Source organism: Cheilinus undulatus, linkage group 9, assembly GCF_018320785.1.
Source record: "Cheilinus undulatus linkage group 9, ASM1832078v1, whole genome shotgun sequence".
Taxonomy (NCBI): domain Eukaryota; kingdom Metazoa; phylum Chordata; class Actinopteri; order Labriformes; family Labridae; genus Cheilinus; species Cheilinus undulatus.
The window spans coordinates 15,429,601-15,454,614 of record NC_054873.1 but is presented as its reverse complement, the minus strand read 5'-3'; the positions used below and the strand labels follow the sequence as shown (position 1 = coordinate 15,454,614).

At 40.2% G+C, this 25,014-nt stretch overlaps 1 protein-coding gene across 1 annotated transcript in view; it reads right to left on the bottom strand.

The window, feature by feature from the left end:
* LOC121514438 (transcriptional enhancer factor TEF-3-like) overlaps positions 1-25,014 on the bottom strand; it is a 53,141-nt gene that overhangs the window by 23,022 nt on the left and 5,105 nt on the right. The window contains exons 3-4 of the mRNA XM_041794545.1: positions 3,364-3,428; positions 778-840 (exon numbers count right to left, since the gene is read on the bottom strand). Of these exons, the coding sequence (XP_041650479.1) occupies positions 778-840; positions 3,364-3,428 (128 nt within the window). The remainder of the gene's footprint in view (positions 1-777; positions 841-3,363; positions 3,429-25,014) is intronic.

The window sequence follows — 25,014 nt, the reverse complement described above, 5'->3', positions numbered from 1 at the left end:
CAGGGCCCTGCCAGCTGAACCCTCATGGCTGCCGTCCAGAGTGAGGGAGAGTCCTGCGAGTGTGCGGGCGTCTGTGGATGTGAAATGTAAACTGAGAAAGTACGGAGGGGACAGGGATGTGTTAGGTCTCAGTGAACCGCACAGGAAAACTTTTATTAAGATACTTATTAAATCAAATACCTCGAAGGAATAATGCAGGGATTAATTTGTTTCCTGACTATTGTGTTTGCTTCATCTTGTTCATAACTGTGTGTGCTCAGAGCCTCAGGCTTCTTCAAATATGTTCACATTTCATTGAAAAGTGCCAGCGCCCCATTTAAAACTAGCATCAATTAGTGTCTGCAATTAAAATAGCCAATTGTTTGTGCCTTTGGAATAATTGAATGTGAATACACTGCAGTGCAAGGGCCATGGATGTCACAATACCTTTTACCTCACAGAAACTGTAACACCAGAGGGAATAATAAAGAAGAAACTGCTTTCAGCCAATGCAATCTGCAGGACCATGGTCTGATTAACCAAAAACCCTCCAAAGAGTCTTTCTCCTATATAAATATATATATATATATATATATATATATATATATATATATATTGTGCTGGGAGAAAAGTTTGTTAGAAAAACATAAAAACTTTACATTTATTGGTGTAAAGACACCCTAAAACTTAAACTTTAAACATTTTTCTCTCTGTAAGGTGAGAATATGTAAAACTAAAAACTTCAAAGCACTGAATAGATGTAAAAAGGCAAGTAAAAGTTTGACTCACGTAGCGTACCTTCAGCTTCACCTGGATCTCTCTGGCCTTCCGTCGGGCGAGGACCTGGATGTGACTCGATACCTGAAAGACACAAAACGAAACCTCCATATGAGAGCTTCCAGCTGACGTGAAGTTTGATGTGGCATTACTGGTAAAAGGTGTTGCTTCACCCCAGAAATGTTTAAACTGAATGGTGGCTGTTAATTCATCATCAATAATGGCTGTTTATTGTATTATTTCTTTCTTATGTCAGTTAGGATTAACAAAATTATTTCTATTTGAAAAATGCCAGAATAATGAGTGAGAGAATGTCTTGTTACTTTCTTCAAAGTAAGAGGTTGTTCTGGGTATCCTTCCACAAGCGTCTCACAAGAGTCTACTTGAATTTTGGCTCATCCAGACTGAAGTGTTGTAACTGAGTCAGGGTTGTTCACACACCTCTTCAGCTCTGCCCATAAATTTTCTAAAGGACTGATATTCAGGATTTTGTCATGGCCACTCCTAAACACTGACTTTGTTGTCCTTAAAGCTGCAGTAAGCGATTTATTTTTAGCGCTGGATGCCCACAATAAAACACAACCCATCAGGGTCTTGTTATTGAAGCCATCTAACAGAATAACACACTTCTGCAACACCTCCTTGCACCGCACTCTCACTTGAGGAAAACCAGCAAGGGACGATGCTCCAGCCAATAAGGAGGCTAGTACTTGCAGCCAATCAAGGCTCAGGTCAGAGGGAGCGTTCCTATTGGCTGCTGTAGTAGGTGCACTTGCGCCTCTCAGCTCAGTGAGAAGTTGATACAATGGAGGAGTGACCAGCGGTGTTCACGCTGAGATGAAGTGTTTTCTAACCTGTAATTCGGCCAGTGATTTCAGTGGAAAAGCAGAGCAAAATCACTTTACCACTGTCAGTATTCGATTCAGCTGACGCGCACATTCGCGAGGAGGTATGTGAGAAGAGGGGCGGAGCTACGGAGCCCAAACACGGAGAAGAACAGGAAGTCTTACATATTTGAGCTTTAAGTCACTTTGTAACTAATGTGGCGGTATGCCTAGTCCATCTGGAGGACCCATTTGCACCATGTCTGATGTTTTGAGATGTTGCTTCAATATTTCTACATAATGTTCTTTCCTTATGATGCCATCTGTTTTGTGAAGTGCAACAGTGCCTCTTTCAGCAAAACATCCCCACAACATGATGCTGCTAACCCCATACTTCACAGTTGGGATGGTGTTCCCAGGCTTGCCAGCTTCCTCCTTTTTTCTATAACAATTGTCATTATGGCCAAACAGCTCCACGTTTGTTTTATCAGACAACAGGACATGTCATCAAAAATTAAGGTCTTTGTCTCTGTGTGCATTTGCAAACTGTAATCTGGCTGTTTTATGTTGCTTTTGGAGCAATGGCTTCTTCCTCACTGAGTGGCCTTTCAGCCCATGCTGGTACAGGACTCATTCACTATGGATAATGACACTGTCTTATGCATCTTTTTAAACAGAGTTTAGAAACTTCTTGTTTCAACTATACATCTACCCTAACTTTCGTCAACTCTTCTTTTTAAATCGAGTTTTTTTTGCAATTGTTTTTGTGCCAAGACAAGGCAAATTACATAGACCATGATTGAGTCATAAAATCAATAGAAGGGTAAAATCAAATCACATCAAATATCAGACTTTGATGGAACAGGTTAACCAAAAATATTTAACCATTTATGTTAATATATTATAGAAAAGAATTCATCTTATAAGTAAATACCTAATGCACTGAGAAAATTATCAATTTCTGCCCTTTCATATTTGGTTTGGTGACTGATTCATCAAAATGTTTACATGTATTCAAAAATTATTTTAATGGTTTAAGATATGATATCACAAGGATGACATCTTGGAATACAATGGGGTAAATAAATTACTGCAAAGCAAAAGTTCAACTTAGACAAATCTAAATATTTCTTTTATTTAGCATAGAAATTAGGCTCCTTTGAGAATTGGGCTTATGCTCCATAACACTGTATACCTCTTAATATTTCTGTCTCTGTTGCAGAAACATTTCAAAGAAACAGTCCTGCAACACAGCAGTCGATCAGGTTGCTGGTAAACCAGCAGGTGTCCCTCTATCCCTCTGACCTGTCCCCACCATCCATCTCTGATCCCCCTCCTCTTATCTCCACTCATCTCTTCTCATTCCCACTTTGACTCTGCCAGATGACTTAGCAGGGACGCTCTCTCTACACATCCATCACTGCCCATACATCAGTCCTTCCGTATCAGATACCGTAGTGAGGATAGAGTTCCAAATCCCTCACCCGTCCCGCCTCAGTCTCCTATCCAGATCAACATATTCCCTGGCTTCTTTCCCCGTCTAACAAGCTCCCGATCCACGAGGTGCTGAAGAAACAACACCGACACATGATCCTATAGCATCTGTGCATTGGGCCCTGGCCCTAAATCAATCGTCATGTCCAGCCATCCACGTAAGAGGGAGAGAGAAGTCTGGGAGGGGGGGAGACCCGGGGTGTTGGGGATATCACTCAGCAGGACAGGACTTTCTGTAGGGGTCCAAAAATAGGGCCCTGCTTCAAATGGCAGTGTGGAGAGAACTTACCTGTTTTCTGGTCCGCGTCTTCCCTGTACGCAGCTTGATGTACCGTGCAATCAACTCATTCCGTCCTGTAGGAAGAACAGAAACAGCATGGTGTTACTCTCATTCAGCTAGAACAGTGTTTTTTCAAAGCGGTGTTCATAACCCACCATAGGGTAACCATATTCAGGAGAGTTTAATAACCGGGGCTTAGCCCAATTTAGGAAGATTCTGAGACATGCTACCATAAAATAGCTAATCTGGCAGTGATATGCACTGATGTAAAGCCGGCATCTTGGTACTATAATAGGCGGCCTGTCTGTCCTTCTGTGCAGATTTGCATGCCTCACTGTTGCCTCAATTGGCCTTGATATCTGTCAGAAGACTTCTTGGGTGTACTGGTTTGAAACTGGTGCCATAAAAATATTATAAATATGTACAGATTTTCTATAAAATTCCAAAGTGTTGCGCTGAGTCATCATTCGGAGGCTTCTGCTGCGTTCCATTTACCTCCGAAGTTGGATGTCGGCGCTGATTTGATTTATATTGAAATGAGGTAAAGGTTTTTCTTTAATTCTATTTTTTTAATACCTCACTGACCAATCGACTGCTAGGTGCATGGGTGTGATTTCAAGGTTAGGACATTATTCAACCCAGTGTGATGTCCACGCATCAGTTTGTTCTTTTCTGCTCTTTTGTTGGTAATGCAAGAATATCTAAAAGTACACATTGCATTGATATGAAGGCAAAATTGCAATCCAAGTGCAAATATGAGAAAAAGGCTTTAGCTTGATGTACCTTAACTATTTAAAGTGATAATGCCACTGATATAACCTATGGTTTATGTGAACTAGAATTAAAGGACTAATGAGGAGCTTGTGTTCTATGTGGAGGAATTCAAATGTTTATTGAAGCTAACTATTAACTCATCATCTGTGAGCCTGCTCTGCATGCCAGGCTAAACCAAGAATGACAGGGAGTAATGAGAGACCGTGTATTTCTGTGCACATAGTTATACAAATGCCTCTGTGATGAAGTCACTGTATAATTAGCTTAATGGACCCCTTAAATATGTTTGCATTCATCTCCATGTGTACATATTTGGAAGAGCCTGCATGCAAGTATAGAAGCAAACGTAAGTGCCCAAAGCAAGAGCGGAGGCTGTCAGGAGTGTCATCGCTGAAAACTGCATGTGCAAGTATACGACTAAGTGTATACAACTGTGTGTGAGAGGTTGCATCAGTCTCAGTCTGACCCCCTGAGTGTACAGCAAGCCCGTATCTCTGCGCTGAGTGTGTGTCTGTGCGCCGCTGACAGACAGGTCACATTGGCAGAGCAGGTGGAGGCTGCAGGCATGCGATCCTCCGACCGGACTCAGGACAGACACGGAGCACGCAGGCCAGTGACCGAAGAGGGGGCCCAGTCTGGTGGGGCAGCCAGGCAGCTGGTGTGTGTGTCAATGTTTATGGAATATGCCTTTACGCCCGCAGTAAATCTTGGGCTTGTTCCCCCCCACCACCTAGAGTCTCCAATTACAGCAGAGGGCAATGGTCATGTGGCCCCTGTCACCCTCATCTCCACTACTAAAGCTGAGGCTAAAGCTGAGGTTTTACTGCTGACTCAGACTACAAAAACACACAAATAGGCTAAATAAGGCCTGCAAGATATGATAAATAAACTGTGGCATTACAATTAGCGTTCTCTAGATTTGTCTGTTTGGGGTGATGGCTGTAGATTTACTTTAACTCTTCAAGCCTACACAATTCTTTAAACCATTTTGTCTCACCTGGACTTGTTATCTTAAAAAGCTGGTAAAACATCATCCCTGTGGTGCACATACAAGCTCTAAATATCCTTTTTTTTTAGAACAACTTAGGCATTAAGAATACAGTATGTATGCTGCAGAAATGCCACTTGAAAGTAAATGGCAGAATAAGCTGTTTGGGATTGGCAGAGAAGATTTGGCAAATTTTTTATGGGCACAACCCACATACTCAGCTCTGCTGCTCATCCCAGAAAAGCATGTTCCTTAAAGATGTGGCACCATTTAAAAGACAGGCTTTCCAACGGTATAAGATTTATTGCCAAGAAGCATAGTTACAACAAAGAAATAAGCTACCAAACATAAATTTCCTTACTTTTTGTGTTAAGTTTATAAACTGAACATTGGTCTTAGAGGGTTCATTTACCAGAATTTCGAGAAGCCAGAATCAGCATTTCCAAAATGGTGGTTTACATCCACAGGCTTCAAAATGCATAATCAGAAATGAATGGTTGGTGTTGCTGAGACTACGTTCATATTTCTAAGAGTTTTTTTGTCATATGTTTACTGCCCATGTTTATACAGCAATGGCAATTAAAATGTGCTTCTTGTGCAGACCTAAAGGCGTACATAAATTATGTAAGTGTTTGGTATATAACTAAATATAGTATCTTACAAAGAGCTATCATTGCTGACCCTTTATTGAACTGATCATCACTGGTGGCCATGGCCAAGTATCACTAATTGGTTAGAAATGACAAAAATTGTTAAAAAATGAAAATGGGTTAGAAATGGGCAAAAATAGAAGAAAAGTGGCAAAAATGGATAAAAGTGGCACAAAGGGGATAAAACATGCATGAAAAGTGGGATAAAGAATGGCAAAAATTGGGTTTAGGAAGCAAAAAGGGGCAAAAAGTATCAAAAATTGGTCAAAAGTGGCAAAAATACAGCAAAAATAGCCTGGCAAAAGGTGCTCAAGAGTGGGACACAGAGGAAACAGTTGGCAGGAAACTTGCAAAAGGGGTTAAAGAGTGGCAAAATGAGTAGAAAGTGATAAAATTTTGTGAAAAGTTGCAACTATTGTTAAAAATGTAATGATTATAGGTTACGAAGTGGCAAAAATAGAAGAAAAGTTGCTAAAATGGATAAAAGAGTGGCACAAAGGAGATAAAACATGCAGGAAAAGTGGTTAAAAAGGGGTTACAATCATTCAAAAATTGGGTTAAAGAGGCAAAAAGGGATAAAAGTGTCAAAAATGAGTTAATACTAGTACTAAATCACAATTGTGGAGGGCCCATTCTCTGAGATTTTCAGGTGTCCAGCCAATTGTGTTGTCAGGCCTGTCTCCTTGTGGCCTGCTGCATTACTGATAACAGGGATAGAACTCACTGGTAATGCCTAAAAATGTCCTGGGTTTTGAAAGAAAATACAACCACTACAACAGTAATATTTCAATCCGACCAGAATGTTTATTTAATTTTTGTGTATTTGAAAGTCCGGCCCCCAGAGTTTCTGTCGAGACTTGATTTAGCCCTTGTCAGACGGTACTTGATGACCCCTGCTTTATTGTAATCGATATGCCCATTTGATTGGAGCAAAACCAGGCCATAGATGGAATGCTCCACGGATCGACTATGTGGAAATGGCAGGTGGTTAAGTTTGTAGCTCTTGTGCAAGAAAAATACACAGTCTGAGAGCGTTTACTGGGAAAAACTCTCTTTGCTGGCTGCAGCTTCCCAAGTCCAAGAATTTGGTGTTTTTTATCTCTATTGGCTGAACTTCTGTCAGACATTAAAAATAAAGCATTTTTGACAATTAACATCATGCTGTGGGGATTGTGGGTATGTCTCACACCTTTTGAACCGTAGACAAACAAATAAACGACGAATGATGCTTTGATATTATCAGCAGATTAAGCAGAATCGTAAACACTTCGAGTTGTGCAGAGATCAGCAAGTTTACAAACAGATAATTACAAAAGGAGGACACAGACATAAAAACTCAAGGTCAGTTACAGAGTGATTCACACCACTCCTAACTCTCTCACGCTCCCACACGGACCGGCCCACACATACACAGAGTGATACAAGAGTTTGCAGGCCCTTGCACCACCTCTTAAACACGGTCATTTATTCCCTTGGCACCACATCTCCATGTGAATTAACACACAGATCAGTCACGACACACAACCTGGTACGAACTCGTCAGATTTTCCCTTACATAGTGACGGCAGGGTCAGACCTCACAACGCTCCACAAAGCGGCCAATCAGGTGACCTCAGACGGTGAAAAGAGGAAACTTGAAGCTCAGCTGAACTGCCATTAGAAATTTTTAACAGGCAATAAAAGTGATCAGATTTTGCACGGAATGCTGAGCAGCGTTTCCTCGCTGTCCACGCAGACGTGAGCTTTCACTCGATGCTTTCTGGAAGTGTTTGGGTTTTGTTGCTAAGTCTTTACAGAACCAATTTAGATTTCCTCTGCCTGGTAAACGAATCATCAACCGATCAGTCAGAAGTCTGATCCCACAACATGTAGAGTGCAAATTAATAAGACTGTAAGAAAAGTAAAGACACACTGGCCAAATACATGTGATTCTTATCTAATGCAAATCACAAGATTTAACTTTTCATAAACTGTTGAAAACTGTTTTGAACAATCTCCAACCGAAATCACATTGAGGCATTTTTTGAAAAGGGTTCAGTTAGCGTTCACCTCAGAAATTTTTTAAAATCCCTAATGATACACAGGATTTTTAAGATGTCTTAACACTTTATTTAAGGTTTGGTAGGCACAAAAGCAACTGGTTGAGCAGAGATGAAATATCCTGGTTAAGTTTTGAATGGACTTTTTTAAAATAATGGAACTGTCATAATTGCAGCTAGAGACCAAAGTCAGAATCAGATAGGGGATCACCATGAAAAATAACCAGCCTTGGCTGCAACTTTCCAGGGAGCACAGATCTAAAAACGGAACTCAAAGCATTAGTTCAGGCAGGCCACAGAGTCCAGAGCTGCCATATAAATGAGATCAGCTGATCACTCAGCTGATTTGCCCTACGTTATTGGCTAATCGCACTCATGCTGCCATATTTAAACTACTCCAGCTAGGCTAAGCTTCACTGCTCCTTCTACAAGCCACTTTTTGCAACCTTCCTCCACCCCAGCTCCTCCTTTATTGTGCTTCTGAATTAAACAATGTCATTCTGTTTTCGTTGAGCCTGCTCTGGTCTTGGGGGTTTTCTGCTTCTCTCCCTGCCTCAGACTCTCCTTGTAGGCACAAGCAAGGCAGGAATATGTGCTAATCCTGCTTGATGCTTTCCATGTAGGCTTGTGGAGGGGCAAGGTGATTCCAGAACAGCCACAATGCCAAATATAAATAACAGCAATAAGTGCAAATTAATAACTACTGCTAAAGAAAAACACTTATAAATGCATATCATGTGTGTTTCTTGACAAAGTGGTCCTGACTGACATGTCCCATAAAGATGTATAGATACACTGACAATGCAGGTCAATGCAAGGAAAGTTGTTATTTGGCATTAGGTCTAAAAAGGAACAGAGGAAAGTTTGTACGATCCAGCTCTTAATAGGCCTGTTTGCTAAATTATCATCAGAAAATTTCTACATATATTAAGCACGATCTTACACTTTAAAAGAAAGTGTTTTTTCCACATTTTAGCTGATGTGCCTGGCATGGAGGTGATCATTATCACAAATGATTCTGTCCTGCAAACCTCGAAGCGTGCCAATAGTCTAAAGCAGCTGTCCCAATCCTGATCACATGTATCGCATCGGGGCAGATACTAAGCATTTTTAATTGATTGGCAATCGGCAATTTGATCCGATCAAAATCGGATCGGGATTGGAGGCCAAAAATGCTGATCGGGGCAACCCTAGTCCAAAGGAGTCTTGTTCTGAGCTAAGAGACTAGCTGAGCCCCTTTAACATGTAAAAATGACTTGTTATGTCACAAACAGGCTTTTAATTAAAACGATGAAGTGTTATGAACCAGATAAATCTTGTGGGGTCAGTAACCAAGAAATGTTGTGCCAATCGCAAAAGAACCTATACAGTGAAACAGCTCTTTTAAGTGAGCCATAGTAGCTAGCTCCTGTTTAAGTGCCAGTTTCCTTTTCCCCATCCTCTGTCATTATTTAATCCACATTTAAAAAGTTGTTGGGAGAATTTGTGATATTCTTCGGGAATTAACATGGAAATTTTAGAAAATTTGTTTGGAAATTTTCATGCATATTAAAGAAATTTGGGGGGATATGTTTAGATATTTTGGAAGTTTCATCTGAAGTTTAGGGGGGAAATGTGCTTTTAAAATTTTGGCATTTTCATGGAAATTTGGAAATAAGCATGTATCAATTTCCAGACTTTGATAAGAAATTTCTGGAGAAATTTACTTTTGGAATTGGGGGAATATGCTTGAAAATGTCGGGAATTTATATGGGTTTTTTTGTGGATTTCAGAAAGAAAATTTCCAAGAAATTCCATATTTTTGATGGAAATTTTAAAAATAAGTTTTTCTGACTCAGGACCTCCAACAACTGACCTACTGGCCAACACCAAGCCAAAACATATGCTTTTAAACCAATCCAGTGCTGAATTTTTCTTGTAGAAACGAGACCTTCAGGAGATTTGTGGGCATCATTTTGGTCCAAACTACGTCCTGTTCAAAGACTAGGCTTCTAAACCTTTCAGGTCCTACTGATCCCAAATAAGTGTAAGAAACTAAAAAATATTCCAAACAAAAGCTCTGGACTCAGGAGGTTAACATGGGATGTATATTTGACTTCTCGTGTTTCAGTCAGCCTCAAGTGGACACCAAAGGAACTCAAGTCGTTTTGCAATTCCTTTTTGGCTTATTTCTCTAGCCATGGAGGTTTCTGCTTGGGCTGAAATCACACGGCTTTTCCATTTTGACTAAATCGCTGTCTCTGTTGGGAGCTTGCAAACACTACTGTTCTTCTCATGGGTGGGCATTAGTTGTAATCTCAGTTTTCAGCAGTAGTCCAGTCAGATTTTTTTTTACTTTCATGCAGATAAGTAAAGAAAGATTCTGACAAGTTTTGTACTTTAAAATCTGATATCTGCCTAACTTTATTGGCAATTTTAATGTGCTAAGAATGTTCACAATATAAGTGTTAGTCAGGATCAGAGATTTATTGAAGAAAAATCAAGGACAAGGTATGCATCTGAATTTTTGTAAAGCCTCAGTCCCATGAAACACACACACCTTCACCCACACATCACCCAGTTGTAGAGGTGCCTTTGTGTAAAGCTTTTGTGGACTAAACCCCTCTCTCAAATACCGTCTCCTCTGGTTAATACACACAGTCGCACACATAGACACAAACTAACACAAACTTCAGCCTCAGTCGCAGCATTCATTCAGTCTCAATCTTATTTTCCTTTCAGGGCTGTAACTCCTCAACCGTTTAGTATTTATCAGGAGGTGCTCTCGCCGGTCGATTGTTTGAGCCCCTAAATACATATTTCTTTAATTCCTTGAGGATTAAGAAAGTGCTCCACGTTTCCTCGCAATCAAACTCTTAAAAGAGCGAACAGAGAGCTTTGTCAGAGTCCTCACAGTAGTTGACCTCAAACGAACATTACGGCGCCAGCATCGAGTTCCTCACATTACAGCAGCGAGTTCTTCCAGTTCCAGGCATTTTATCTTCTAGAAACTTCATTCAGAGTACAGTGAGATGTACAAAAGGGATTTTACAAGAGGCAGACACAGATGCATGAGCATGTCACGTCTGATGAAGTAAAGTTTTTCATGAATTTAGAAGAAGAATTCATCTTTTTCTCTTTGAAACTCTTATAAATTCAGAGAACTTTTCTCAGACAAACTTGTTAAACTGGATCAACTTGAAAAAGTGTAGTACTTTTCAAGAGTAAATTCACGGATATCCATCAAAGCATAAAATTTTCCCTCAGACTTGAGGAGGAGGAATGGGGTCTCAGGAGGCAGGACATGAACAAATAAGGACTCTGTGGATGAATGTTAATGATGTTTATATTCACCTGACGGCAGGTGAAGCAGCAGTATCCTGCACTATAATGACATTTTATTACCTTAAAATCACTGTTATGTTACTGAACATTTCCACAGTGTTAACTAAAGAGCAGAGAAGCAGATGCTGGCAAGCATTTGAGAGTACTAGGCAGTTAAATTCTGCTGACTTTTACCTGCAGTTACCTGGACCCCAACGTCACATTGAAAGCTCCATATCCGTATGGTCACGTGACCTTCACCTATCACCACAAGCCAGAATGTACACATACTGAGAATGTCATTTAAAAGCAGGCGAAAGTGTGGTAAAGTTAAAGTGAAAATTTGGGGGAAACTATGGAGAATCTTTCAGGAGTGTTTTTGCATAAAGTATGTGAATCCATCATCTAGAAAATACTAACTCACTGGTGAACTTAGAGAGGTGGTGGGGGGGCTTTTCCCCCCTTGGTGCCCTAATGATTGGAAAAAATGATGTACAGGTACATCTCAAAAAATTAGAATATCATGAAAAAGTTCAATTTTTTTGTCTCTCTTTTTTGAAAGTGAAACCCATATATTATGTAGACTTGTTACACATAGAGTGAAATTTTCAAGCCTTTATTTCTTGAAATGTTGATTATAATGGCTTTCAGATAAGAAACCCATAATTCAGTGTCTCAAAAAATTAGAATATTACATAAGATCAATAAAAAAAGGATATTTTAAACAGAAATGTCAGACTCCTGAAAAGTATGTTCATTTCTATGCCTTCAATACTCGGTTGGGCCTGCTCTTGCATGAATTACTGCATCAATGCGGCGTGACATGGAGGCAATCAGCCTGTGGCACTGCTCAGGTGTAATGGAAGCCCAGGTTGCTTTGATAGTGGCCTTCAGGTCATCTGCATTGTTGGGTCTGGTGTCTCTCATCTTCCTCTTGACAATACCCCATAGATTCTCTGTGGGGTTCAGGTCAGGCCAGTTTGCTGGCCAGTCAAGCACAGTAACACCATGGTCATTGAACCAGCTTTTGGTACCTTTGGCAGTGTGGGCAGGTGCCGAGTCCTGCTGGAAAAATGAAATCAGCATCTCCATAAAGCTTGTCAGCAGAAGGAAGCATGAGGTGCTCTAAAATGTCCTGGTAGATGGCTGTGTTGACTGTAGATTTCAGAAAACACAGTGGACCAACACCAGCAGATGCCATGGCAGCCCAAACCATCACTGACTGTGGAAACTTCACACTGGACTTCAAGCAACGTGGATTCTGTGCCTCTCCACTCTTCCTCCAGACTCTGGGACCTTGAAGAGTGGAGAGGCACAGAATCCACGTGGCTTAAAGTCTAGCGGGAAGTTTCCACAGTCAGTGATGATTTGGGCTGCCATGGCATCTGCTGGTGTTGGTCCACTGTGTTTTCTGAAGTAGAGAAATTATTCAAAATAAATTATTAAAGTAATGTCATGTCATTAAAAAAGCTGATTAATACATATGGGGAGGACAAAAAAGTCCTCTGCATGGGTTCAAGGCTATATGGGGAATAGATTTGCATAAGTATAAATAAAGTTTAAAGAGAACAAACTTGTGGCACCCTCTGAGGTGACAGTGGTTACAGACTTTAAAAATAGTGTAGATATTGATGGTTTCATTTGTTTTGTAGGTCAGACATCAGTATTAAATCCTGGTTAATATTGAGTTAAAACACCTCACTGTAGTTTAGCATTAAAAGTTTTTCTAGTGTCTCTCCATCAAAACTGTCAGTGTCTTTGTTGAAAGCATTAAATAGCTTCATTAGCGTGCTGTCACAGAGGCTTCGCTTCATGCTCTTATATCAGATGCTCTGCCACTCCTAGTGCGAGTGCTCGGGGAAGGGCCCCATCAAAAATACCCTCCAACACACCCATGAGATCAGAGAGGGGACTCAGTCACACAGCGATGAGATCATGATATCTAACAGGAGCAGCACAGACAGAGGAGCCGAGCCAGCCGAGGCTGCAGGAAAGTCACAGGGAACTTTATACCGTCACCCACCGACCCACAGTTTGATGTTGTTTATCGCACTGTGGCAGTCACAGAGGGGTCCAGAGGAAATGTGATTCTGGAAACATTTCTAAAGAGCATGACAAGTGCATGACTGAAGCAGCGATGAAAAAACAGTGACCCAGAATTTAGAAGAGAAATTCTTTGAATTTGAGAATATTTCTTTTTTTTGGTAAATGCTATCTGAGCTGTCATTCTTGTATCCACACTTTTACAACTGAGTTTTTAAACTTTGACCCAATGGTTTACGCTGAGCTAATCCTATCTAAGAGGTCTATGTGGAAGTATACAGGTGTATGTGTCATACATTCTTGGTTCATTATACCTAAAGGGTCATATTTCAAGCCTATAGCTTACAGCTCATAAATATCAAAAGTGCATATTTCATAAGATCATTCATAAAAAGTGGCTGGATGTCCATTGTCTTATGTTTATCTAGCCTTTATGTAGCACATTTAGACCTGAGGCCACCTTAAAGAAAGGCCCTCTGAAACCTAAGTGTTGCTCACGATCACTAAGAAAACACAGATATTTATAGTTTAGAGACCAGCTCGATAGGTCAGCCTTGTGCAGTTGAAATTGATGTGATGTTCCCTGGTAACTCACTAGTATTAGAAAATTCCATGAGTTTGGTTTTATCAGCGCTGAAGACAAGGTAAGTTTCTGCAGATGAGACTGAAAAGCACTAAAAGCAAACTTAAAACTCAAAAGCCTGCAAAACTGATGAACAACAAAAATAATGGTGTCATCAGCATAGAAATAATGTGAAGCATTTAACAAGTCATCACACAGATTGTTGATGTTAATGGAGAATAAAATAGGTCCATTTTGAGGTACACCTTTATGACCTCCAGAAAAGAAGAGGATGATCTGACCATCTGAACACATTGCCAATCAGATTGGCAAACCATGATGCTGCTTGGGTTGTCATGCCAATGTGATGAAGCACATTTATCAGTAAACTGTGGTCAGCACATCTTGGCTAAATCAATAAAAAGAGCTACGCATAAGGCATTGTAAATGCCTAATCTTGTGTTGAGTAACTAGTTGGCTTCAAGCAAAAAGGGTCGTCACACAGCAGAGAGTCGACTGGTTGACCAGTTGGCTAGTCTATGCAGCCCCTGGTGCATAGATGAACGTACTTTCCAGAAGGCTGACATTTCTGTATTATAAATCATTTTGTTACTTGTCTTTTTTACCTTCGTTCACAGCAGCTCACATTACTGAAGAGCCAAATGATCTGCATCCCTAAGAAGATCCAGAATTCCCATCCCGACAAGCGAGGCTCAAAGGATGTAAACACCACATTTTTTGCTCTTTGGCAGACTACTGCATATTTTGTCAGTCGACAGGGTGGTCTGCAATACGTGCCAGTATGTAAGGAACCAGTCCAGATTCTAGACCACCTCTGTGGTCTGAGCTGTCAGATATCAATCATCTCCTACCACACAGAAGTGAGGATGTCTGAATGACAGATGTTAATCCAGGTTAATGCAAGGTAAAATGGGGTCAAAGGTTTTTGTCATGTCTACTTGCAACATTGTGATCTAAATTATTTTATAACGGATGCATTGATAAAGACATTATGATAGCAAATACAGATCATGGTGTCTTGTTTAATGTCTCAAATATTGGTAGAGTTGTACATGTTTTGCATAAATACGGTCTTTCCTTTAGCATTTTGAATGAAAAATGTCATCTGCAATCTGCCACTAGTCAGTTTTCTCTTATATTCTTCTGTAATCATGTTCTTCATCCTCATAAATGACTTTATGTTCAAATAAATATGAAATATAAAAAAAATATTTCATACAGTCTGAATAGAAATACAGAAATCTGATTTCATAAAAACATCCAAAAGCTCAGATTCCTGAAGCCGTTCTGGCTTTAAAACATAAACTTCAGCGGTTTTCACTTACTTTCCTCCACATCAGGCCTGCTGGTGGAGATCAGGGAGAAGTGCATGGGGTTAGAGAAAGAAACCTAAAAAGTCCCTCTCCAAAGTCAACGTTTGGGCCTGGCTGGTCATAAATCTGCCCTTCCCCAGCGGGGCTGTGGTCATCACTGGCCTGGTCTGATCTCTCTCTCTTTCTCTCTCTCCTCAGCTCAGTGCATTCCTCACATTCCTTTAAACTGACTGGTCCACACTGGGTCCTGCATCTGCTGCTCCCACATCACCCCATGGGCCCATGTTGTATTTGTGCAACAACACTGTATGGACAACAAGTTTACCCCCCCGTTAATGATCATGCAGTTTTCTGATGAAATAAAATGTGAATTCTTCCTCTGTTTTCAGAAGAGCACTGCTCCTTGTGTTGTTAGGCCAAGCGTAAGTGATCATATCACTTGGACTAATAAAGTGTTATGAGCTCATTTCGCTCATGTAAACATCAGTGCCTGCTTTCTGACTGTATACAATCTGCCATCCTCTCCAAAGACACATCTGCCAGCCATACATTTACTTCAGCGGCACATATGTCCCACTGTGTCTGCTCAGGAAAACAAAGGTCACATTTAGGCTGCAGGAATTTCTTGGCTGGGTGTTATTTCCCCTCCGAAAGAGCCGGGATGAAGCTGACTGAGCTCTGAAAAGACCTCTGTCAGGCTGTGATATAAACATGGAGTCAAGGCATCTATTAGTGCTGCAGGGACAAGACAACTACTGAGCAAACTCTGTGTAATAAGGAACACTTAGTACATGTGGTCATTACCAATTAAACAAGGCAGGAATATCAACTTCTATCAACCAAATCTATTTTGAACTGCAGCCTCATAAAACTTTTTTTTTCTTAAATAAGGTATTCTTTGAGTAATTGCATTGCAATTAAGTTTTTTTGGGGTAAAATAATATTTTATTTGATGACTGATATATAACCACACAAACAAATCAATGCATATGGACATTTTATATGGTTTAATAAAAATCTCTCCAGCTTAAACCACTCTGACCCCTGTACACTGTAAAAACAAACAAGTTAAACATACTCAAAATATCTGTTCAAACCAATTATGTCAAAGTTTTTAAGTAGTGGAAATACATTTTTGAGTAGAGTCAAGTTAAGATACATAATTTACACTAAAATCCCCGCTGAGTTAATAGACCTCAAAATATTAGAGGTAATTTTTTAGGTAACATTTTAAGTAACAGTATTTGTTTAGTAGCAGGTACCACATTTAGTTAAGTCAGCCTCATTTTACTCATACATTTATGTTTAGTTTACATAACTTTTTAAGTTAAACTGCACTATGAAAACACTTTCAACTCTGTTTAAATCAAACCCAAAACAACATGTTGAAGTACTTTTCATAAAGCTACATGTTCTTTATCCACTGCGATGTTCCCGTATTTCTATCACATACTTGAAACTTGAACATAAATGTCACTCAAAGCAGACAAACTTAAGTGACAAGAGCCAAAAGGTGCATACTGAACCAGGAAGTCCTCTTCCATCATCTTTAGTATATTATCCATTGTGTATTGTGGTTGCTCAGGTGAGACCTCTCTAACTGGGTGAGTAAGGCCGGCCACACACTAGACGATTTTAAAACCATGGGAGACCACAGACATGAGGACAGTTTCAAACCATTTTTCATCTTTAATCCTCTGAACGCACACACAAGACGATTCAGCCAGATTGTCAGATCACTGGAGAACACACAACTGCTGACCTGCCTGCAACCTCGCGTGATCACCTGACTTCAGAGAGACTTAACAAAAACAAACATGGATGTCTGTCAATACCGCCTTGCTGTCCCTCCACAACAGAGTACCCTGGCATGCATTACAGGTGCAGCAAAAATCATAAAACAAGGGAAAGACTCAGGATGAAATTCTGGCTGGAATTAAGGTCCAGTTGTGTTTATCATTGTGAGCAGTGAAAGTGCGTATGATCCATCTGGTGATGCCAACCGGTCTGCTCGCTCTCATTGGTTGTTGTAGGTACTCTGTCAGCCGCACTACGACCTAGAATCATGAACATAAAACAGGTTTTATATTTACGATTACAATTAGGGGTCTGGGAGGCTACAACAGTAAATGAATCGTGTTGACACCACACACACATGCAGACTATTCAGACAAATAATCGTTTGCAATGAGGCTCAAGTCAGGATACGTCCCCACAATCGTTGGAGGAGTCAAACCTAAAATCGGGCTTAAAACCCTGTGTAGTGTGTGGCCGGCCTAACTTCACTCATGAAGCAAAAGTGTCCATGCTCAAAGGCATTCTGGGAAACTCTGCAAATTCAGGGATGATTGTCAAATAATTTGAGTAAAATTCTAAAATAAATCCTTAAAGTGATTGAGTATGCTTTACCTAAAACTTGAAACTGTGTTCTGTTAATTCATAAAAAAAGAAGTGATTTTAAAACACTCTCTTCAGTCTCACAGTGAAAAACCAAAGGTGCACTTTAACCCACAAAGTAGTCTTTAGCAGAGTTCCGTTACTCATCCTCATCACATTAAGGCTGGTCCTCACAGTCAAGACTTCTCTAACTGAGTCAGTATCTTCACTCATGGTGCAAAGGTGTATAATGTCTAAAGTCATTCTAGGAAAACTATGCATATTAAGGTATGATGGTCAAATAATTTGAGTAAAATGGCAAAAAATATGTAGAATGATTGAGTACTGCTAACTAAAAATGAGTTTTAAAAAAAACCATAAAAATGTTGAAATAGCTATTTTGGATTTTTAAGGTAATTTGACTCAGTCTTTTTAACAACCTTCAACCGTTCAGCCTAGTGTAGGAATGATCAACTATAACGATTAACTGCAATCAGTTGACTTTTTCTTAACTCCTCACTACATCATTGTATATTTGCGGTTAGGAAGAGTTTTTAGTATGTTTTATATCCACTAATCATGACTGTTTGTCTATAATATTTCTTGCAAAGTGATACGTCTGTCTGCAGCTCAATCTTTTTAATCACACATTCAAACACAGAGGTTTTGATGTTTTGTGCTCCACCCTAACCAAAGAATATTAGCGGAATATTAATCAATTATATGCCCCCATGCCCCCCCCCCCAGCCCATGAGAGAGAAAGAATAACACCAAATAATGCTTGCAAAGCAGAATTAGGGATGAGGCAAGAGAGCATTTAAATTTCATACTCATCTAAAAGAAAGTGAGCCGACACGCTCCATAACAAACCCCTGACGTCCAGAGTGACTGATGAGAGCACCCCTTAATAGTGATTTGCAGTTGCAGACTACTTGAGCACTGTGACTGATGGAAACGTTGACCATGTACAGACTCAGTGAGCATAACCTCGCCATCGAGAGAGGACGCCACACCCTAAAGAGGAGAGGCCGTTCATCCGCTGCAGCCAACAGGAGGTGGAAATACAAGGACATCAGAGGGGCACTTCCATACAGGCAGTTACAGACATGTGGATCTGCCATGGGCACAGTGAGGCTTTCAGAGAGGTGCTTTAAGGCTGGAGGAGCGAGAACTGAAGAACAACTCACATCTATACTACCAATCTATTATCTTATGTGCATGCATGGATGAAGCACATTGTCCTTTTTTTCACTGTAAAGTAAAAAAAAAAATGTCACATGCATGCAACTGGGATCAACAAAATATAGGATAGCAACTGCCAGACAATACTCAGGGTCAATCAGGCTGAAAATTGGCCAACTTCAGTTTTCTTTTGCTGCATCTTTGAGAGGAACCTTTTTCAAACATGCATGAATCAGATCTGAGAGTGATCATCAGTCCTGCAATCATCAGCCTGTCAATCACTTACACTAATGTCCAAGATTAATCAGAAGTATTTTTGACAGAGTATAGTGTTTCTATCACTGCATTAAATTAAACAGATGTCATGTTATATCAACACAAGATGCCAAAAAAAGATTTATGTAGTTTATGTCAGCCTCACTGTAAGATAATCACATAGACAACAGATGTCAGGCCGATTTGCATCCTAACCGGTCGGAGATGTGGAGATAAAGTGACAGTGACAGCTCTGTTACATGGTGGTCACTGCTGTCCTAACACAGAGAAATAAAAGTTTAAAATGCAGACAGAAAAGTGTGACTGATATAGACCAACTCTGTAGACTGTTTCTGTAATAACCCACAAGAAAGAAATCTGACAAGAGCATTTAGGAGGGAGGGTTCAAGATCATCCTGCTGGGTATCAACTACACCACAAAGGCTCATTTATAGAGCACTGGTCAGATTTACTGTATAAAATTCAATAACAGCATCTAAGCAAAATCTTCACTCCAGTTAAATATGCCCCCAAACTGATAATCAGAAGATTTAACCCCTTAAAACGATAACCTCTGGATCTCATTAATCCTACTTCAGTTTGGCACCCCTTAACAAGGCAGAGCCTAAATGAGTTGCAGTAAGGCGGTGAAGAAAATGGACCTGTGTCCACAGCCATTTTTTTAGCGCTCACATACCAAAGAAAACCAGTATAGCCCAGGACTAAACATTCTCAGCTCTCAGTTGAAAAAAAATCAACTTTTAGAACAGAGCTGCACTCGTCAATGTCAGTTCTCCCTCACTGGCAAATCAAAATAAAAAAGGGGCGGGACTTCTGATATCAGCTTTGTCAACAACAAAAGTGGAACAAATTCCAATACGACTCATGTTTTCAAAGATGTAATTTTCCGTAAAGAAAGCTTAAAAACCATGCTTTCCACACTAAGTGATTGCTATGCAATGTAGCTTTGTTTTCATGCTATCATGTGACAAAAACAGCATTTGATGAAATCCTGCTGGCGTGGTCGTGGACCCTTAAGGGTTAAAAAAGCCTTAAAGAGAGGTCAGTTTTGAAAGTCAGCAGAAACTGAGATGTGAGCACCGCCAGCACAAAAAGGCACATCTATGTAGGAAGGCCCTAAACCAAGTATGCATGAACTCTGTTGTACATCAAGCTAAAGTTAGGACATAGACTAAATCAGTGTTATACAACCCTGCTCAAACAAAGAGCCAAACTGTTGAAAAATACCTTTGCAAGAGCAACAATCTAAGTGGTGAGAAGTGGCAAAAATGGGTTAAGTGACAATAAAAATAAGCTAACTGAGGCAAACTGGTCAAAAAACGACAAAAAAAGTGAAAAGGGGTGAAGTTGACATGCCCAAAACTGAGTGAAAAGTGACAAAAAAGGGCAGAAAGTGGCAAAATTTGGGTGAGAAGTGACCAAAAAATGAGTTACAGGTGGCAAAAATGGTCCAAAAGTTACAAACAGCTTTCAAAAAATCAGTGAAAAGTGACTAAAATGGACAAAAGGATGCAGACAATGGGAAAAATGGGCAAAAGGAGCACAGAGTGGCAAAAATGGGGGGAAAAAGTGGCATTTAATGGCAAAAAGCAGTTAAATGGATTAAAAGTGGCCAATAAATGGAAAAAGGGGGCAAAAAATAGCAAATAAGGGCAACGAAAATATACAGACAAAAAAATAAAGGTTGACAATTAAAGCCAGCTGCATAAGTGTGGAAACAAACTGATTAATGGATCATTTCTGAGGTGAAAGTTTCCTTTTTAAGGCTTTTTGGGGGAATAATACTTCAAATTAAGACATAAAAGAGCCACAAATCATCACAAAAGAGCCACATGTTAAGTATCACTGGTTTAAATATTGATTTTGGTAAAATGATTTACAAATTCAAACTAAAATAATCAAAATTTTAATTCAAGACCTTTAAATAATATTTTGATCTTTGAAGAGACTTTAAAAAGAAAAAAATTGTTGAAAAGGTTCAACAAATGTCTGTAATGCAGATACAAAATTGATGGGTAGTCATGTTTAATAACTGAGATCTCAATATCAATCAAAATAATTGTGATTAAGATTTTTGCCATTTAGAAATCCTCCTTCTTGAATAATCCTCCCTTCATTTCCCTGCATTATTTGACATTTTTTCGGACAAAAACGTGAATCATGGTTTAAAAGGAAACCACCCTGCAAACACGGCCTCAGAGGCTTCATCAAAAGGTCAGCAGGTCAAGGTCACTGATGAATCTCTCACTTTACTGCTAAAGTTTGGACCCGCGTGGCGACTCCTTGCTGCTGCTGCTCACTGACCTTTACATCACACCCTTAATGAGAATGACTAGCGGAAAACATATTTGCATCGCCTTACAGAAACCACAGTGTGTTTGCATGTTGCACAAGTGAAGCTTAGTGAGAAACTGATTCATTTTGTGGCTGTCTTCACCCTGAACTGACAGAAAAATATGCCACAACGTTGGCTTTTTCCACTATGCAGACTTTGTTTTTACAGGAAGGCTTCAAATGTGAGAAAATAGCTTGTCACACAGATGTTAGGAAATCATGTGTGACGAAACCAAACAGCTGCATATATCATGATGGGGTGCATGATTTAAGCTGCCGCATAAAAAAAAAAATCAAAAGATATCATAAAATAAAACAATAACAGTTGCAAAAGTGGCACATAAATAAATATGGCAGCTTTATGGCAGTAAATAAAGAGGGGAGATCATCATATTTCCAGTGCCACATTCTCACATTCTTCTTGTAAGAGCTGTCAGCACACTGGCTCTCTGCCACTCTACAACTTTGGGCTGTTTTTCCATTATTCCAGCATGAGGCCTCCGGTCAGACCACAGGGCACGTCTCTCGCTGAGAGTCACACAAGGCAGGAAATGTTTTCCTTGGCAGATGCATGTCGAATTACCGCTGGAGCACATAACCGCCACAATATCCGTGACACCGTCTCTAATAAGGGAGCTAATATGTCTGTTGAGTAATGGGCGCGAGGACCGGCGCTATGCACAGCATTATGGGAAAAAAATGTGGTGAATGTACGAGGAACATGAGGTAAAAAAACATTCCAGCCAATTTAGGAATTTACAATGGATAAAGGAGCGCATTCTTTCTGTTTCGCTGCTCAGAGACTCAATATCATATTGTTTGGTGAAGAATGGCATTCTTTCCTCACAGGAGAATTCAACCTAAAATTCAGAGTATGTCGCTCTCGGCTGACACACGTCTTCTGCTAGTTTGTTTTGTCTCTCTAGCCATTTTTAGACCATGCAAGAATGATAAATAACATTTCTAAAAACATCAAGACATCACTTAACCATTTCATGTATGCCTTTAAAGATATTCCCAGCTGATATTTGATTTGGCTACCTGATTTAAGACCACCCATCAGCGCTTTAACAGCATTAACAACACTAAAGACCTTCAAAGTGGCTTTGCATTGATTGTGGTCACTTGAATGACTTGAGTTGTTGGCCACTTGTGACCTCGGGGATGGTGATAAAAGGGGAGGACAGTCAGGCGCTGGAAAGGATGGGCTGGTCAGGCTTTTTAGGGGCACTGTGGGCCAGGCACGGGCTCAGTCTTGCCTCATTTCTTGAGTCATAAATCTGGATTTTCCGCAGGGCTGTCAGGGTGAACTCAAAGGGCAGCTGGAGGTGAACTGGAAGGTGGACAAACAGGAGGAGGAGAAGGTTTATAAAGGACAAAACGAGTCAGGGGGTGCTAGACTCAGAGATATATGAGGGGGGTAAAACAGAGAAATGGCAAAGACACAACCTCCACCATTCTCACTCTTAAATGCACACATGTTCACACACTGGAGACAGGTGTGAAACAGTTTACTGGGCCTCGGGGCCACGCAAGACACCACAGCCCACCTTGGTGTTTATTTGTCCACCAGTCCTCCTCCCCTCCAGGCGCTCAAAGAGTAAACGTCTATTCTGGTTTAGGGTTACAGCCGAGCTGCCTTGAACCCCTGGGCTCCCGAGCGCACATGCCATTCCTGACGGGCCGACGCGCTCCCTGGCGCGCATCACCTGCCCCTGACCCCCGCAGGGAGGAAGGGGCACCTCAGAGGCTGCCCTGCCAAAACCACCGCCATCACCACCCTTACCCCTCCCTCATCCCCGTGACACAGAATGAGCCACCTGCCCCCCTCCAACTATTATTACAGGCTTTATAAGGGTTTAAGTGCTGATCAGGGGATGGCCATGACCTCAAAATGTGGGCTAAGCTAGTCCAGGCAAAGCTAACAGTTAAAGGAGCTGTCTGGCACCGGGACAAAACAAGGTGATGACAGAGGCTGTCTGATAGCACCACTACCTCCATCGGCCTCTTTTCCACTGACTAGATCCACTATCAAACAGCCAGGCTGGAGGAGCAACTACAGCCAAGCCATCTGTTAGCAAACATCTATCAGCAAGATGTCAAAGAGGAACGTCACCTCACCTTCCCTACACCTGTTTGGCGTTCTATTTCTTAAAAATAAAGGTTTAAATAAAACCTTTTTTCTGCATGTTTCAGAACTGAATAAACTACAGAAAGCTGCAGAGAGTGCTGTCCTTGTCCAAACAGCCTCAACAGAGTGACTTATCATGTGGAAAAGACATAAAAAGACAAAGATAACTTCAGTTTATAGCACACAAAGTTAACACCCATGCCCTGTAATTAATAGTAGTGAACTCAGTAGGAAGTGAGAGTTATTCCTGCCTCTCTACACCTGTTTGGGGTGAGTGATTTGGGGCTAATTTTGGTAACAGGAACTCTATAAAGTCCTCTCACTATCACGGCTTGGGTACAGTGAGACAAAGGTCTAGCCGATTAGGTAACTAACCTCATGATACTGAGGCTTAAAGCAACAACTTCAGTGCTTGGCTTTCAATGAAATGCTAATGTTATGGTCATAAAGAAATTTAATATAAATGTAGTTTCAATCAACTTTTCTCCAACTGTGTGAGAGCAATGATCACTACCCAAGCAGATGTACTGTTCTGGTTGCATGTTGTATGAATTAAGGAAGTCTGATGTATTATTATTATCTTTAAAAAATCTTAATGCAACGAGCCATTTTTACCTTTTCTGCACTGTAAACCTGAACAAGTTAAACATACTCAAAATATTTGTCCAAACTGATTGCGTCAAAGTTTTAAGTAGTAGAAATACATTTTTCAGGAGACTCAAGTAAGTTATATAATTTACACTAAAATCCCCCATGAGTTAACAGAACTCTAAACATTAGAGGCCATTTATCATGTAAAAGTTCAAGTGGAAAGCAGTATTTGTTTACTAGCAGGTACTTAGCCATTTGAAGTTCTATCAACTCAGTTTTACTTGTACCTTTTAAATTAAATTACACAGTGGAAACTCTTTTGTACCTTGAAAAAATGGTTTATTTTACTAGAACAATAACTGAAAGGTGCCCAAAGGTCCTCTTCCTTCATGTTCAGTATACCAACAATCCACAGCATACTGTGATGGCTCGACACAGGCGAGACTTATCTAACTGAATCAGGGACTTCACTCATAGTGCAAAAGTATGTAATTCCCAAAGGCATTCTGGGAAAACTCTGCAGTTCAAAGGATGTTTGTCAGATAGTTCAATTACACTGAAGTACTTGAAGTGACTGAGTAGTGTTTACTTAAAATTTAAAAAAAAAAGCATCCTTTCAAATAAGAAAAATAAAACAGAAATAGCAGTTCTGGATTTTAAAGTTATACAGCTCAAGTTTTTAACAACCTCCAACTCTTCAATGTTACAGCCAAAGACCAAAAGATGCGCTTTGTAAAGAAAGTACTCTTCTACAGAGTTCACCTGTTAATTGTTGGTATATTAAAGATGGTCCGGAGTCAGTAACTTCACTCATGGTGCAAAAGTGTCTAATGACCAAAGGCATTCTGGGAAAACTATACATAGTAAGGGATGATTGTCAGATAATTGGAGTGTAATTACAACACAATAGTTCAGGTGATTAAGTACTTTTACTTAGAGCTAAAGGTATGTTCAATTAGCTCAGAAAAACAGTAAAACAGCTGTTATGGATTTTTAAGTTAACACAACTATTGTTTATATTTTCTTTGTTTACCATCTTTTATCTTTAACAGTTCTGTATAACTTCACAATTTCTAA